Below are 17,448 nucleotides of genomic sequence, written 5' to 3'. Positions count from 1 at the left end.
AATGTACTGTTGTCTCCTACATTGTATTTCCATTGTCCTTTCCATTTATCTCTGCATGTTTAGTCCTTTCATAGTTCCTTGTCTATTGACAGTAGAAATAATTTTATACAAAAACCACATTCAAAATTCGATATCAAATCTTATTTGTCCTGCCAAAAAATTTAACTTACGCACAACAAAGAGTATCAAATAAATGTATGTGCATGTTTGGTGAGAAGATTGAAACTAACCAAGGATTAGATAGTTAGAAATGATTTTTATTGTAGAGATTATTATTAATTGACTATAAACATTTTGCTCAGAAAACATAATTGCAGTACAACAAGCTAGCGAGCATGAATGCATAGAGTACAAACTCTCCTTGAATAATGTGATTGCCATATCATACTTAAAATTATTAGTATTATAATATTATATTATCATTATTAGTGGATTATAGTTTGTTAGAATATTACATTATTATTTGTTTTGTAGGCGCCACTGTCGCTATGACGTCCTTCCGAAAACAAATATGGTGCAGTTTGGAAGGTGAAATTTCGCTGTGAGAAGTCAGACATGTGAGTGTTTACATATTATATCGATAGATTTTTTGATGATATTTGAATATGCTGTATTGTCTCGTAAGCCCATTGTAATCTGTGACCAATTGGATGACAGCCATCATTCGTTAATTCAGAATAATCATGATGTCATTGATGATGCAAATTGACAATTTATCACGTTTTCAATTTCTTGCTGTTGAGTGCACAGGGACCTGAGGCAAAAAAAAAAAAAAGTGTTATATATATAAATAGGGGAGTATTACTAAAACTAGGGGAGTATTAACTAGGGGAGTATATATAAATAGGGGAGACCCCTATTTATATATATAACACTTTTCTTTTTTTTTCGCCTCGGGTCCCTGTGGTTGAGTGTTGTCAACACAACAGTGTCGAATGTTGTTTACAATATAGGGTCCTGAGCACAGGCACTTGGAACGTCTCAATAAAACAAAATAATGGTAATTAAACACGAAATGTACCAAAGTCTTAATGTTTCTCTACTCTATTTCGGCCATAATCACCTGTAAATGCCGGTCAAATGCTCATCTGCAACACACAAGTACACCGCACGCCCGCCCGCGCCACAGGCACTTTGAACGTCTCAATAAAAAAAAGGTAAATAAACACGAAATGTACCAAAGTCTTAATGTTTCTCTACTCTATTTCGCCTGTAAATGCCGGTCAAATGCTCATCTGCAACACACAAGTACACCAAACGCCCGCCCGCGCTGTGCTGTGTGCACAAACAACATGAATAAGAGAGCAGGTAGGAAAGCGGGATTGAAAGATTTGCTTAACGCTCGCTTCATTTCACACCATCACAGCTCGAATACACATCCTACAGCTTCCATCTTGGTATCTATGTGAACATAAATGTTCACTTGTTCGAATTATAACTCTGGCCTTTGTTCTCACCTACTTCTGCCAGAGATATCTCGTGAAATCCTGCAGGAAATGTTCTCTCCGTGAAAATGTAAAGAGGACGAGATGTCCGTTTATACACGAGTAATCACAGGCACTTGAAGCGTTTCATCTGTAAACACACGCCGCCGCCATTGCGCGCACACTGACACATAAATATATAGTGTGTCATTTATTTATGTGTCATTTATTTATGTGTCAGTGTGCGCTCAATGGCGGCGGCGTGTGTTTACAGATGAAACGCTTCAAGTGCCTGTGCGAGTAATGGGGCGCATTGCATGCCGGGATCAGCTGCTGCCGGCCTCCGAGCTCTATTTCGAGGCCCGCCAAGCCAAGCACAATGCGCGCGGGCATGACGTCACGCACACACGACTACAGCGATCGATCGAAAGTAGCGCCGTTAGGGATTTTCGGATGATAACGTCTTCTTTACATTTTCACGGCGAGAACATTTCTTGCAGGATTTCACGAGATATCTCTTGCGGGAGTAGGTAAGAAAAAAGGCCAGAGTTATAATTCGAACAAGTGAACATTTATGTACACATAGATACCAAGATGGAAGCTGTAGGATGTGTATTCGAGCTGTGATGGTGTGAAATGAAGCGAGCGTTGAGCGAATTTCACGATCACGCTTTCCTACCTGCTCTCTTATTCATGTTGTTTGTGCACGCAGCACAGTGCGGGCGGGCGTGCGGTGTACTTGTGTGTTGCAGATGAGCATTTTACCGGCATTTACAGGTGATTATAGGCGAAATAGAGTAGAGAAACATTAAGACTTTGGTACATTTCGTGTTTATTTACCATTAATTATCTTGTTTTATTGAGACGTTCCAAGTGCCTGTGGTCCTGGGCATCTCTCAAGTGTTAGTAGATCACGCACATGTTTACTGATAGTTAGGCTGAGAGGTAGCGCATAATAACGTTGAGTCAAGAGTGACAGATCGACGTAACGCAGATGTAGATGTAGAGGCCCCGTACGAACGTATGGAGACCTACACGTGTAGATGTAGATAATCACGCAAGAATGATCCTGGATATATTCTTCTATTAATCTTAATTACTATGACTATGAGTAAGTTCATCAACTTCATGGATATAAGCGCTGACCACAATTAATTTTCGCAATGCCAATGTGCGACATGTGCAAATGTGGACAGCTCTTCAGGGTTCTCCAAGAGCACATAGCCTGGCGGCCCGCCAGGCTATCGTAGAGCCCCGTCATCCTAAAATGCACCCGCCACTCTAAATATCATAGCCGCCATGCTAAAATTAGCTAAAAAATGCTAAAACTAGGACCGTAAAGGCAGCCCCGCCATGCTATAATAAAAAAGCTTGGAGAACCCTGCTCTCATATCCTTGGGCCGTATGTTGTACTACTACTAGTAGTACTAGTACGTAATTGACAGTGCTCAGTCTGTAAACACAATACTGTGTACAGGTAAGCAGACCGGTACATTGGGTCAAAGATAGTTTGGGACCTCGCAAACGTGTTTTCGCATATATATCTGTTAAACTAATTTGGGGTGCTAAACTAGGTTTGGGCCGGTACATTTTAGTCTTAATGAAACCGGACCAGTCCTACTTTTAATAGTAGTAGTACCTCACTCACTATATATACATCATCGTTATTAACCCATTCAGTAATCTTAACTCTAATCTAACCTGCTGTATTGCTGAGTATGCTGTTAGTGTTAGTGAAGATGATACCTCACAATCGAGGAAAATGAGACATTCTTTACATCACATCTGACAATTGCCATGTTTACGTATATTCCAAGCAAAATTCCTAAGGCATGTCATAAACTACTCTGGGTAACTTGAGACATCAGGTGCCTGATGCTTAATTAAAAAAAAGATTAGTGTCACAGCTAGGGCAAAAAGATCAGTGCCACAGCTAGGGCAAAAAGATCAGTGTCACAGCTAGGGCAAAAAGGTCAGGGCAAGAAACTTTACTAGTCAGTTTTCAAGTAAGTAGTGTTTGAGTTACTTTTGCCTTTCCATACTAGGTGGCAAATTGTATATATATGAACCTGCTTCAATATTGAGAGGGCACCATGGCGAAGTTTTACAGTGGACTGTCACAGTTATCGTGTGATTGGAACCAGGTTGCTGCCATTCTTTGGACAAGATATCCAAATCCATATAGGTAAGTTTGCGGTTTGAACGTTTTTGGTTGTATTCATTTTGTGAAGATTTTTATATACATGTGTAAATGTTCTATGTTATCCAGTCACAAGATATATGTGGCGGATGATTGTTTAAACTGCAATCATCTGACTGCGTCGCGTGTTGCATGAATTCCACACTAGGTAAGCCACAAGATAATAAAATTATTGATAAACTCCGCCAATTTATCGGGCCTTCTGTGTTTGAAATTACATGTGATGCAATCTATTACCGCGCAATGTAAATGGCTACAAGCACAACTTGTCGCACAAATTATAAGTTTATTGTTAGGGTCCAGTTTGGTTGACTGCATGGGAATCTCATGTATATATATATTATACAGAACAGTTTTAAAACTAATGTGTTTAAATGCTATATTTAAGCATTGGCATAATTTAAACCTATTTTGACTGAAAATATCCAAGGAACCTAGGGGTCAAGTATTCCTTTAGTTCAATAGTCTTGTTTACAGGATGCTCGTGCGAAGGATACATGAAAGATACTGATGTCTAGCGAAGTCTAGCATGTCTAGCGAAGGATACATGCACGAAAGAGTAATAATCTCACGATTTGTGTAATTTTAGGACATGCGCCTTTCACCGCTATGTGGAGAACCCCACTACTTTATGGGGTATTTTGCTAGATGGAGTTCCTGATGGATGGTTGAAGACTTTCTTAAACATCACTTCAAGGTTTTTTGTGCATTTCATGCGGAAGATGGTAATTATTTAAATAAACATGCTTGTTACCTTTTATGTAGCCTTGGTTGATCAATGTACATGTATGCTCTCTGTCTGCTGAGGCAGTGTGACAGCATCAAAGTTCTGTAACTTATGTCTGCTTCTTTGTCATAATGAATTTCATATCCAACTCCATCTCCATAAGTGAGAACATTAGGCCTCTATTTTACATATTCAGTGCACAATATAGGCACGGCTGTACTTTCAAGTGTCTGTTGTCAGATGTTTGGAAAGGGGAGGTGTAGACTTGTCACTAACGTCGTTGTAGTGCATATAGACATATAAATATACTTTAATATATCTATAAAGATGCCAAAGAACAATGTAAGCATGCTGTCATCAGTGTATTAGTTTATACCCTTACATCTAGCATATGCTGGCTCTGCTAGTATGCTGCATAGTAGAGTATCTACACATAGTTATTTATACATTATAGTTTACCAAGAGATTTCAGACAATACAGGCCAGGATGAATCATAGTTCAAATTCTTGAATTAATCTACACTGTTTATCTCATAGGTCAAGCAGCGACTTCTGGCACAGGGATATGGAAGGTGCCCCAGTGCAGAAATATATGAAATTGGCAATGCCGACCTGAAGGCAATATCTGTATACCTTGGAGATCAAAAATATTTCATGGGCGAAGCTCCCAGCAAGGTTCGTAGTTGTTTATACCTAGCCTATCGTGCAAACTAATGCTGTCAAACGTGTCAATCTATGCAGGCGCGTTTACTCCATTGTTCAGAAAACCCAGATGATCGATATTATCAGGAGTAAATAAACGAGACCTTATCCTGTCATTCATGTTCTCCTGATAGTATTACATCTTTTTGGTACACACCTTTTAATTTGGACATGGTTGGCAAGAATTATTTGTTATAAATAAAAGCTTTGAGATAATAAAAGAAAGTAAACACTGCAAGACCTTCTTAGTCAAATGTATTAAGAACGGATACAGTAGACTATTTTCATACCTGGGGTCTGCTGTTATTGTAAAGCCAAAATAAATAAATATATATATAATATATATAGTGTTACTGTTAGTATCAGTACATTTAAAACAAGTAAAAGTAACTAAAGTAAAAGTGAGGTTGTATTTATGCCCAAGTTTAAACTTGTGATTGTTAATAACAAGCATGTAATAGTTTCATGTGTGTGCATGAGTGAGAGCGAGAGCAAGAATAAAATTAATACTGCCGTGAAGTATATGTATGTGTAAAAATATTTGAATTGAGTATTTATATATATATATATAAGAAGAATAAAAACTAAAGAAGAAATAGAGAAGAATAAAATTAATAATGGAATCAATGAGCGCATTTCGACTGTTTCATCAATAAAATATAAAGTAACATGAAGCATCGGTTCCTACGTCTCTGCCCACGAGACTATTGCTCCTGTTTCTCTCGCAGCAAGCACGTGCTCACGGAAGACACGTTGTCGCGGGAGGTGCGTGACAGCAAGCTCTACACGAAGCGTGTCATCACGAAGACCAACCACCTGCCCAAGTGGGGCGAGCGCTTCGTGACTGCACGCTTTGTGACCGTGGTCGAGGAATCGGTCGTCGACCCCGTCGCACGGACGGTGACCACCTACACGCGCAACCTCGGCTACCAGCGCATCATGGTACGCGGGATAACATCGGCGACGATTCATAGCAAATAGTTCTGTGTCGTGTGTGTTGTGAGGAAAAATGATACTGTGTGATCTATGATGAAGAGAATTACCGTTTGAATAAAGCCTGAAAATGTTAAGCTGGCTGCTATTTTATTCTGAGATCGCACAAGTATTGTTTGATTGGTTCACGATTGTAGAAGCTGAGGTACCTTTTTTTACAAGCATTTGTCTAATCGTTAAAATTTTAAAACTTATCAGCCATACCCGGCCATTACCTGTTTGACAAGTTACAGAAGGCATGTCGGCAATTAGACAATTCAATTTTGTCACGCACGCACGCACGCACGCATGCACACACACATATAGATAGGTATACATATATTATATATATATATATATATATATATATATATAGAGATAGATATATTATAATGTATATATTGATGTTGCCTGGTGTAGAGCGTAGAGGAGCGATGTGTCTACAAGCCGAGCACGGACGGTGAGGGAACGGTTATCGAGCGACAGGCGTGGATCGACTCTCACTTGTTCGGCTTCTCGCGCGCGCTCAAGATGTTCGGCCACGAGCGGTTCAAGAACAACATAGCGAAGACAATGAAGGTGAGTGAACAACATACACCGCACCGAGTGACCGTTTTTTACTGTAAGACGTTGCTAGTGGACATATATCTGTCTCTGCGAGATTGCCACTCCTTGTTGGATATTGTTGCTACATTGGTCAAGCTAGACCAGTGTGTAGACGTCTTTCTTGTGTGCATGCCAAATTGTCAACTTCACGCTACTGCGTTGCTAATGCTAGCCGCACACTATACGATTTGTGGCCATACTATGCGGCTCGGGCCGCAGTCGTAAGCCCTCACACACCATACGCTCGGCAGCCGATCGATCGGGAGGCCCCCGCACACTGTACGACTCAAAGTCGGCGCTAACCATGGTGCTCTCGTGGCGGTCCAAGCGGATTTAGCGTGTACTAAGGGTCGGGAGTGTTTCCCCGCCATTTTGACCGAATGCGGTTCCCATGGCGCTGCTCTGTGATTGGTCAATTTTCTTCAGCGCTCGGCGGCAGGTCGGATGGCCACGCACACTATCAGAGTCGCGTCGTATACCCTCGCACACTATACGACCCGCTCCGCTCCCGATTCAAAATTCGAATCGGCCCAAAATGACCTCCCGATCGTCTCAAACCAGTCGGTAGCCAGACGCAAGGCCTCCCGATCCCGCTCGGGTCGTATAGTGTGCGGCTAGCATAAGCATTGTATTTTAGAATATCCCATCACAGCAATGATTGGCTAGTTTTCCATCAAACATGCCACATGTACATGGATAGGGCAATTTCGGGTTGGACGCAATCGGATTTTGGTGATGGCATGTAGCAACTTGGGAATGCTTCGATTAAAGCCATAGATGTTTTGCAAAATCACTAGAAACTGGGTGCTTTGCTAAAACTATAACGCCCAAGAAGTGCTAGTGTATGTGTAGGATCAAACGGAGTGGGTCCATCGTGTTTTAGCAAATCACTCACGGACAAATATGGAGGATTTTCTTACATCAATACTCCATAGATCTGTAGTCTAGTGAAAACCTATTTTTGTCGTCGTAGAAGTTTATTGTTAAAGTGCATCACGTTATTTTTATTCTGCGATTGTGTCAAAGTAAACGATTTACGATCACAATTCTAAACTTCGCATGCATGCGTTAGAAAACGTGTGCTCATCGCACAGCGGTGCTTTTTCATGAACACGTGATTCTGTCTCTCTTACCAGGGCTTACAGTACGTGATCGACAGAGCGACAAATCCCCGTGAGGAAGAAAGCGAGAGCCGTGCGTCGCGTCTTCCGAGCAAAGGTGAACTGCGGGCAGCCGGCGAGGCAGCCAAGGACAGCGTGAAGGACGCTGCGACCAAGGCCAAGCGCAAAGTGATGTCAGAGCTCGTGCTCTAAAAAGAAAATCTTGTGATAACGAACTTGAAGTGATGAGATGAGTGTAATGAATGTCGTCGTCCGATCGCTGCGAGCGTCGGATTAGGAACCGTGTTGCGTTTTGAAAAGTTTAATATACACCTATTACAATTGCACACGTAGGAACTATTATAGTAGGAAATGAAGTACGCGCACTCATTAGTCAGCACGACAACGTGCAGTGTGCAATAAAATTTGTCTAACACATAAGAGTCTGTTACTGACTACAAATAATGAACTCGGGAACTACACACACTACACACACACTAATACACGTCTACTGCTAGTATGATTTAAATGTAGAAGCAAATGTGCGCTTGTCGGGAACAAGTGTGGGTATGTGGCACGGTGAGGTGTGAACTCTGCTACAGACAGAGATGTGATTTACTCATAAGCTTGCATGATAGTTCAGGGTACCGGTCACCTCGGTGTAATTGCTCTGTTCTTCGTAAAATATACGATCTTTCTTACCAATGATTCGACCAGTTATGTTGTGTTGTATGTTGTCACTCGCACAGACTACGTATACCTTCCACTTGTGTAGTGCTACGTGCGTGATCCCTGAACGCAAACAAGAAGCTGATCCCGGTGAGGAATCGATAATTTCCCGTCGCGAAAGCTATTGAGAACGAATCCGTCATTGTCATCGTCTTCACGCACTGTTGTAGTTGCAGTGTTGGCTGCAGGAGTCCATGCGTCGGCAGACGTGCATGTGAAAGACACAGCGCCATTTATTTTAAAGACTTGTTCCACTGCCGTCGGATCTGAATCACGTAAACGGTGTCGTTGCATTGATCGTATACCTCGAATCACCGCTTTTTAAGTTGTTAGTGCCAACAGCAGCAACATGACTGAAGGGTGCCAATGGCGACGGTGGTGATTGTCTGATAGAGAAACCCAGTCGTCTACGTTCTGTAAACCACGTTAGGTCTGGACAAATCCACAGTTTCGACATTCGCTCATTTCAAGTTTGTGCAAAACTGTGTCAATGCCTCGAAGTTGGTGCGACTTCTTGTACTAGACACATGATGCGGATAGCTATCGTGTTTTTCAATTTTCTTACTGAACCTTCAAGAAGTTTTCTCAATATGGCTATTACAATTGTGCATCACCTAGTGAATAGGGTGACAGAGATTTTTTATATTAATATAAAATTTTAAAATGAAATTGCTGTCGTCGAAATTCCCTTTGCGTGATCTGTGTTCAAGTTTCCCATTTCTTCTTGCAGTTATGTGCTACAAATTTTAAATTACAAACCGACTAATTTAGATGTATATATTCTCTCCCCGTTCAATTAAGTTTGCTGTGCAGTGAAGAAAAATTACAAAACAGTATTCAAGACGAGCAATGCAAATGGAAGCACAGAACGAGCAAAATCCTTTCCAACAAACATTTATTGCGACAATGTTCGTCGTAACAAAATTTGTGACCCAAGATTGATGAATATCGAAAGATGTCGCATTACTCCGCCTACATCGAGCGATGACGATCGCTGCAGTCAGACAGAAGCTGCACTCTCAAGCACGACCACCCGAAAATTCGTTAAACGCGTACGAAACCATTTCAAAAGTGGAACGTACCAGATATAATAACGTAACAACCGCATTTTCCGCGTGCGTGCACATGCAAGGCTAGAGTGCACTGGGAGTGTGCAGCGATCGAAAATGCCACGGAAGCGAACAGTGTCAGAAAATAGGTTAAAAAGACGCCGTCAGCGCGAGTCGTAAATCCGCAAACTCAACAGCTAAGTATAAAAACCTCAACAGAATAACCATTAGGAGACCCGAGTCCCTGGTAACAAACGCACCTGTCAAGCACGCCCTCTAGTGGGCGGCGACGACGACGGCAGCACCGGTTCTGTCTATGCGCACGAGCACGGCTCGCACCATTCTCCCTCTCCACAACATTTACATGCTCGGCATTACTAACGCTGACTAGAGGCTAAGACCTAGCATGAACTACATGCGCGAGTATGCGCATGGCTAGTACCCCATCACACACACACACACACACACCCGCTTGCAATTGGCACCTCTAATGACATCCCCCCCTGCCCCCAAGAAAAATAGCGTGAGGTTATTGGATCCGTGACTCGCGCGCGGCAGCCACCGAGTCCGGCAGACACCGGCGCCCTCTAGTTGGGATTCTTGATGATGGCGTCGTATATGCCCTTGGCGACGTAGTCGATGTTTCCCGTCGTGAGGCCGCACATGTTGATGCGACCGCTCTTCATCACGTAGACATGGTACTCCTTAACGAGGTAGGCCACCTGCGTCGCTGTAACGAGACAAGGTGCAGGAATCATAATGTGAAGCTCTCACAAGGGAAGCAAATGTTTCCCCGGGATAACGGCACTAACAAAGAAGGAAAGGTTTCCTGAGATAAAAAGCACTAACAGGAAAGGCTCTCTTAAGATAATGGCACTAAAACAGATGGAAGAACACCCTTAAGAACACAGACGGGTCTGAAAATTCATCAAAAAACGAAGTGAAAAACACTTTTGAACGTTGAGAAACTGCTCCAACAAACAAAGATGATGTCCTGAACATTACCCTGACATCCAGTGACCGAAACTGACGTTGTCAGAAACAAAATTAGTTTTTTAACATTAGTCTTAACATGAACTTTTTCTCGTAGGACCAAACCTCTACACACTCCGTATGAGAAGCTTTACCACATTTCTATCAACGGTCTATGAGATAAAGTTAAAATTAAGACTAATGCTGAGACTAAATTCGTTTCTGACAACGGGGCCACTGAACACGAAACCCTAACAAACGAAAATAAACGATGTAAGAGGATGAAATGCTAACAATCGCGAAAGAATTCTCAATAGAAATCAAAGACGGAAAGCTCGGACAACGTAACACAATGCGACGCGAACGACTCCTCCGACTACTTCACCCCCCACCCCTGCCTGTCCTCCACCCGATCGCCTGCTTATGCGTGAGCAGGGGGGGTGGAGGAGACACTCACGATTGAGGCCGGTGTAGGAGAACATGCCGATCTGGTCGGTGATGTGGTTCCACGTGCCGGGCGTTCCTAGGTTCTCGAGGCGTTTACGCAGCCCCGCGCGCATCATCAGCACCCTGTCAGCCATCGTCTTGATGCAGCCTTGCCTACGACACAACAACACGGCATGCATAACAAACGGCACGGCGAATAACAATCGTTGACATTTAATAAAGTTGTTATATTGGTAATATTGTTGTAATGTTTAACTAAAAAAGTAATAAAGATTGGTTTTTGCATGATTCGTCGAGCGGGAAAAAAATTCCGGTGCATACAGACACTTATTCGTCAGCATTTAACCAGATTTATTAAACGTTTTAGATCAGCAAATCCTACGAACGTCATCGATGTGTTTAAACACGTTTAGTCCCAATGATCAAACCTCCAACACTAGGGGGCGCTAACTCACCATTCAGTAAACAGTGATATCGTAGAGGAGGTGTACAACAGTAAGCGTCCGCAAATTGTTCACCGTTGCACTATATCGACTCTAGAAAATGCCTTTTTTAGCATATTTTTTCGCAGAAATTTGGCACTAGAGTGCAATAATTTTCATTATGCACGCAAGTTAGATGCCTCGTGGACGTCTAGAAAGCATTAGAAGTAAAATTGGTCTTGTTGTGTAATTGTGCCATTCCAGCAAGTGGCGTAGCCATGGTCGCCGGTCAGCCATTTTTGTGTATGAAACAGGATCCGACTACTTTGTAGAAATTCGCATCATAGAGCTGGCAAAAGTTTCGAGCGGAGCATAGAGTATGAATCTGTAGTTATTTAACATGAATATAGTGTATGTTTGGTAAGCGCAGTAACAGTGTGAGTATTTTTAATTAATTTCTGTTCGATATTTATTCAGGCCTGCCGCCTATAGAGTACCGAAGTGTGACGTCACGGTGGCATGACAACGAACCCACTGGTTCTAAACAATTACCCACTGGCTCCATAACATTAACTGCGTGAATGTTGTGCGTACATAAAACACGAGTGTGTGCGCTGCAGACAGCGGTAAAGCATCGGTAGCAAGTCGATCTTACAATATTTAATTAATTAATTATTTAATTAAATTTTTTATTTTATTTTTTATTTATTTATTTTTTCGTTGCTTTTCACTTCCATCTTTTGGAAATCTATAAAAACTGCAATAATGACTCTCAGAATAATGGTTACAATCGGGTACAAAACACGACACCATTTTCACGCAGTTAATGTTACCAGAGCATATGATTGTTTAGAACCAGTGGGTTCGTTGTCATGCCACTGTGACGTCATCACTTCGGAGCTCATGGAGGGTTGTTATCGACCTTCAAACACCAGAGGGAGCTGGCTGACTCACCACTCGGCAAACAGTGCGGGGTCGCGAAGGGTCGTGTTGACAATGCGCGCTCCGTGAGCCGGTGGGTTCGAGTACATGCCTCGGATTATCATCTTAATCTGAGACTTAACACGCTCCAGTGCGTCTGGTGTTGCCGTGACGATCGTCAGGTTGCCCACTCTCTCGTCTGCGTGAGAGAGGCAGAGTTAGGATGGCTGCTTGCAGTTACATTTCCATAGCACTACCTGTGCTACTCTGCTAAGTACTGCTGCGGCTGCTGCTGCTGCTGCTGCTGCTGCTGCTGCTGCTGCTGCTGCTGCTGCTGCTGATGATGATGATGATGAAACTACGACTATGACTGCTGCTGCTGCTGATGATGATGATGATGATAATGATGATGCTACTATTGCTACTGCTGCTGCTAGTGCTGCTGCTTCATGGTAACAACATAACTATACCCACTAATACTAGTCGTGCACCATTGATCATAATTTTCAGTTGATAATGAGTGACAGAAAATGAATAAAAACAAACTAAGACACACACGAATAACAATTGGCATCATCATTAAAATCTTTCCACTTGAAAATAATTCGAATTGCGGGGGAGATGCAACAACTGCAGTTATCGCTTACCATTGCACTGCCGCGACGGGGCGGCCGATAATTTCCTAGAAATTTCTCCCCGGGGGCAAATTCTCCCATTACAGTACCGTCAAGAATACGCAAAAACTTTTCAACATTTAGAAATGCTCGCGATTTAATTTAAACCGAATCAATACGTGTACTACGTCCTGCGTGCACGAGCATCACTCACTGTAGAGCCCAAAGTTCTTCGCGAAGGATTGCGCGGCAAATATCTCAAGTCCCTGGCTGGCAAAGAAGCGCACGGCCCACGCGTCCATGGCAAGGTCACCAGACGCGAAACCCTGGTACGCACAGTCCAGCAGAGGGTAGTGTTTCTTCGCCTGCGAAACGACAGATAGTCAGCGCCCTCTCACGTGCCAATATTTCGAATGGACGTCTCTCGACGCGGTACAAAACGAAAGGAATGACGATTACACGAGCAATTTGTAAACCATGTCGTCAAGAGGGTGTAAACCAGTCAGCCCAATTAATTTATGATTAATTGAACAACATTAATATTTAATGAAATTTGCGATAAATATGACCTAAACTCCTGAAGAGGGTTTAGGAATATATAAATAATATATATAGGCCTAATACTATTATTACAGGGTCTGCGGAATCTGTACGATTTCTAGGCTTAATGTTCCGCATTCCGCAGCGGCAAGGTTATATTCCGCATTTCAGTTGCACGATAAAAATTTAATTGGTTCCTGAGCACTGGCCATACGCCGGTGCAGTGGAGATGCAGCAAGTTTATTAACATGTTCAACGCTGCCTTGTTAACAACGGATCTATCGCCCTGTGCTGGAATTTTCGCATATTCTCCTATCTTTTAGATAGATTTTTCACCTATTTACACACAAAAATACAGAGATGCCAACACATGTTTGAAGCAATCTGTAGTTTCTGGCCATCAAATTAGTAGTTCGATGGTCACGTAGTGACCCGAGTTTGCTAGGGAGGGTCCGGCATGCCCCCCGGAAAAAATTTTGATTCTGAGATGCAATTTCCTGCATTCTGAGGGTCAAAAATGACAATAAATTGAAAAAAATGACAATAATTGACAAAAAACATTTATTTTCCGATCACAGTCAAATTCGTAGTTTGATACAAACTGGTCGTAGTGGTGCAAAAGGAATAGAAATTCGTATAAAATACGGATAAATCGTAGTGGTTGGCATCTCTGAAAATAGTATCATATTTTTATACCTTTAAGCTTCACTATGAATGTGGTGTGAATATCTGTTAAATCTATATTTTATTAAATATGTCAAGAACATTATAAAATATTACCTTGAAAACCTGGTAATTGTAGAATTTTTGCGTACTAGCTGACCATTGACGCCCAGACAGGAAGTGCATTACAACTCATTTACAAATTTATAATTTAAAAAATTAATCCAGCAAAACCTTGCATTTACTGTAGTATTCATCTAGTACTATATATATCTGTCAAGATTGGGTATAAATATGTTTGATTTGTTCTGATCTATGCTGATAAAAATAGCCATAACAAACCGATTGCCGGTGGTTATGAATTTACGCTACTCCGCGGTTCTAGTACCTAGAGATATCTGGCTATTTATTCGGTTATATCAACAGATATTAAGCAATACTTATATATTGGGTTAAATGAAGGATAGTACTAGGAGTAGCTCTTAAAATAAGGTATAAAAATGTACGATTTGTTTCGATATGTTGATCAAAATAGTCATAACAAACCGCTGATATGTGGGTCACCTAACTAATATGTATACAGGACCCAACTTGGGTGACTCGCGGTTTTAGTACCTAGAGATATCTGGCTTTTTACCGATCACCGCGGGAACATTCCGCATTTGGAGTTCACAGGGTTGGATTAATATATAAATAATAATTTAAGGGGTTGTCAAGTTACATTTGGCAAATAGCCAAATATAATTAGGCACCCTATCAAAATAACAAAAAAACAATCATCAGGACTAGCTCCTATAGGAGGAAGGTAACATCATCATACATCAATGTCACCGCTTGACCTTCAGCTCACCTTCATCACGTCACAGATCTGTCCCCACTGCTCGTGCGTTGGGTCGACGCCCGTCGGGTTGTGCGCGCACGCGTGCAGCACCACCACCGAGCCGTCCGGCGCCGTCTGAAACAACGATGACCGTTAGCAGCGCCCCCTAACGTCCATCGCAGACACGTGACAAGCTCGTGCAAGGTCACAACCTCGATTAGACTCGTCATCATGCATACGTCAGTCATCAACGACTTAGGACTCGAAAAAAGCAGAGTTGAGAGTGCTGCTACAGCTACTGCGCATGTATGCTACGGGGTTCTCTCCAGGCCTTTAGAGTTTTTAATACGAGACTTTTGCTCAGAAATGCTCAATCCAAAAAAAACATAGCAAAACAGTCTCACCTCACAGTGGATATATCACTGATTACACTAACTTGAAAAATACAAGATTTTATGCAATTTGCGCGAGATGTGTAAGTCTATGGATGATAGCTGGTGTTAGTAGTGCTACTAACTGGTCCAAGATTACAAGAAAAGGCTCGCTGGTAATCGAACTTGCATGTTTTGGTGAATACGAAGGTTCTAATACATTTTATCGTTACTCTAGAGAGTTGCTGTTACTCAAGCAATAACGGTAAGTAATTAAACGGTCATAAAAGTGGGGAAAACACTAGATAATTCTCGAAAATATGGTTTTAACACTTGTCAAGTCCAACATGCCTTCAAAGGTGGAGTTAATTTGCAACATCCCATAAATACCCCTACGTGCTTTAATTGCCTAATCAATCTAACCTTCACTTTCAGCTGTGTTTACTTTTGACAGTTTCAACACAGTCACTGTGTTTTCACAGGTTGATGTGTTTCTCCCTACTGATCGGCCTTACTCGTGGATCGGGGGCAGGGTTAACTCCAATTGGCACAATTAACCCCCTCCCAGGCCTTTCACCCTATTTGTCCATAAACTTCATGCTTTCCGAAATTCCTAGGCAAAGAACTCTGTAGATCTATGTGAAGGCCTCTACGCGAAAAGATCTGCGTAAAAGATCCGGCGTGAATTTGTTCGGTGTGTTCGCGCCCCAACATGAGCGAGGAGCCAAGTAAAATAATGACGTCTGCAGAGGAACGAGTCGCCACGACGATGCTAATTCCGACTCCGCGAGACGTCGTGCGAAACTCCGACTACCGCCCGGACAAATGCTCCGCAAAACGATTTCCGATTCCGAATGGAAAACCGAAAAAATTCAGTCGCAGGGGAAATTCAGAGAAGACGACAAAAACACTCAATATGATTTCCGAACTGAGAAGTCTGTGAGACACAAGTCCGAGATGCGGAATTGTGCGCGTCTGGTTTACTCGCTTGCCTTGAGGTCTTCCAGCATGCCGGTTAGATCGAGGCCTTTGCTGCTGGCATCCCAGTACCTGTACTCCCGCACATCCTCGTACTTCAACTGCCTGAACATCAGCAGGTGGTTGCCTGAAACGCAGGTAGCACATCACAGTAATGACTGTCACTCTCCACACAAACACACACATGCTGGGTGTTACTACACACATGCTGGGTTTCCACAAAGAAAGCATTTGCACATGCAGAGCACGAAGTAGGAGCATAAAACGATGTACACACATGCACATGCATGCACACGCACACACGCACGCACGCGTGCACGCACACACATATGTATAAATAAATATAGGGACGTGAGGCATAAGTACATGCACACAGAATATTAATGTATCTACACGACTATATCACTCTATCAGCACTAAGCACAGAAAGCACAACACATTAACACTCATAAACGCAGAGAATAAGCCAAGAAAATTTACTACAGAAGACGTAAGCACACCGTGCTATACTTCCCAACAGATTCACATGAAAGAACGTACGTCACTAAATTTACAACGTAAAAATTTACGTAACGTTAAAATTGCGTTTACGTGTTAAAAACTAAATACACACACGCGCTTGCACACGCACACACAGCACTCACAGGTACGTGCACCAAAGTGCAAACAACTACAGGTAAGCAATCAGGCACTGCAGTGCACGCAAACACGACCACGCTGCTGAAACTAACATCAGTGATCGATCAGCCATCGATCACGGATGCGTCCCACTTTTTTCCTTGGACAGCTAGCAAATTTGCTGCTACTTTCATGTCTCTGCGTATGTGCGTGCGTGCATATGTGTGTCTGTGCGTGTGTCTGGGCGTGTGTCTGTGCGTGTGTCTGTGTGCGTGTGTCTGTGCGTGTGTGTGGGGGCTGCACGCGGCAAGCAATATGTATTTACTACAGTACGCACGCTCTATATATAGGATATCGAAGCAAGCCGGTTCAGCAGCAGAAATATTCGGTAACCCCCCTTCCTCTCTCTGTCTAAACCATACGCTCTATAGGAAAGCCAAATGCATAATATAGTGAAGCCAAAAAACTACCCGCTTCTTCTGCCTTCGGTCTCACTCATCATCTCTCTCTCTCTCTCTCTCTCTCTCTCTCTCTCTCTCTCTCTCCCTCCCTCTCTTCCCCTCTCTCTCTCTC

The 17,448-nt window shown here is 42.5% G+C and overlaps 2 protein-coding genes across 3 annotated transcripts in view; one reads left to right on the top strand and one right to left on the bottom strand.

Moving 5' to 3' along the window:
* The first annotated feature begins 484 nt into the window (after positions 1–484).
* On the top strand, positions 485–8,443 carry LOC106811453 (PRELI domain-containing protein 1, mitochondrial-like). The gene is made up of 5 exons (XM_014815071.1): positions 485–557; positions 3,470–3,609; positions 5,782–5,995; positions 6,446–6,604; positions 7,768–8,443. The coding sequence occupies exons 2-5, from the start codon at positions 3,518–3,520 to the stop codon at positions 7,942–7,944; spliced, it is 642 nt and encodes a 213-aa protein (XP_014670557.1). The 5' UTR covers positions 485–557; positions 3,470–3,517; the 3' UTR covers positions 7,945–8,443.
* An 895-nt stretch (positions 8,444–9,338) lies between these two features.
* Positions 9,339–17,448, bottom strand: part of LOC106811452 (aspartate aminotransferase, cytoplasmic-like) — a 20,948-nt gene continuing 12,838 nt past the window's right edge. For both annotated transcript variants that reach the window (XM_014815069.1, XM_014815070.1), the window contains exons 4-9: positions 16,272–16,384; positions 14,939–15,043; positions 13,100–13,250; positions 12,305–12,470; positions 10,939–11,081; positions 9,339–10,239 (exon numbers count right to left, since the gene is read on the bottom strand). In XM_014815069.1, the coding sequence (XP_014670555.1) occupies positions 10,097–10,239; positions 10,939–11,081; positions 12,305–12,470; positions 13,100–13,250; positions 14,939–15,043; positions 16,272–16,384 (821 nt within the window). In that variant the 3' untranslated portion in view covers positions 9,339–10,096. The remainder of the gene's footprint in view (positions 10,240–10,938; positions 11,082–12,304; positions 12,471–13,099; positions 13,251–14,938; positions 15,044–16,271; positions 16,385–17,448) is intronic.

This window comes from Priapulus caudatus, unplaced genomic scaffold, assembly GCF_000485595.1.
Source record: "Priapulus caudatus unplaced genomic scaffold, Priapulus_caudatus-5.0.1 Scaffold541, whole genome shotgun sequence".
NCBI classification, from domain to species: domain Eukaryota; kingdom Metazoa; phylum Priapulida; class Priapulimorpha; order Priapulimorphida; family Priapulidae; genus Priapulus; species Priapulus caudatus.
Note: the sequence above shows the minus strand (reverse complement) of the source record. Positions and strands in the feature narration are given on the sequence as shown.

What these genes read in the sequence shown, in the direction of transcription:
- LOC106811453 (XM_014815071.1), top strand. Translation starts at nt 3,518, where the DNA reads ATGGCGAAGTTTTACAGTGGACTGTCACAGTTATCGTGTGATTGGAAC. An exon ending in AGATATCCAAATCCATATAG is followed by an intron (nt 3,610 to 5,781) that starts GTAAGTTTGCGG and finishes TTTCTCTCGCAG; the next exon opens with CAAGCACGTGCTCACGGAAG. An exon ending in ACATAGCGAAGACAATGAAG is followed by an intron (nt 6,605 to 7,767) that starts GTGAGTGAACAA and finishes CTCTCTTACCAG; the next exon opens with GGCTTACAGTACGTGATCGA.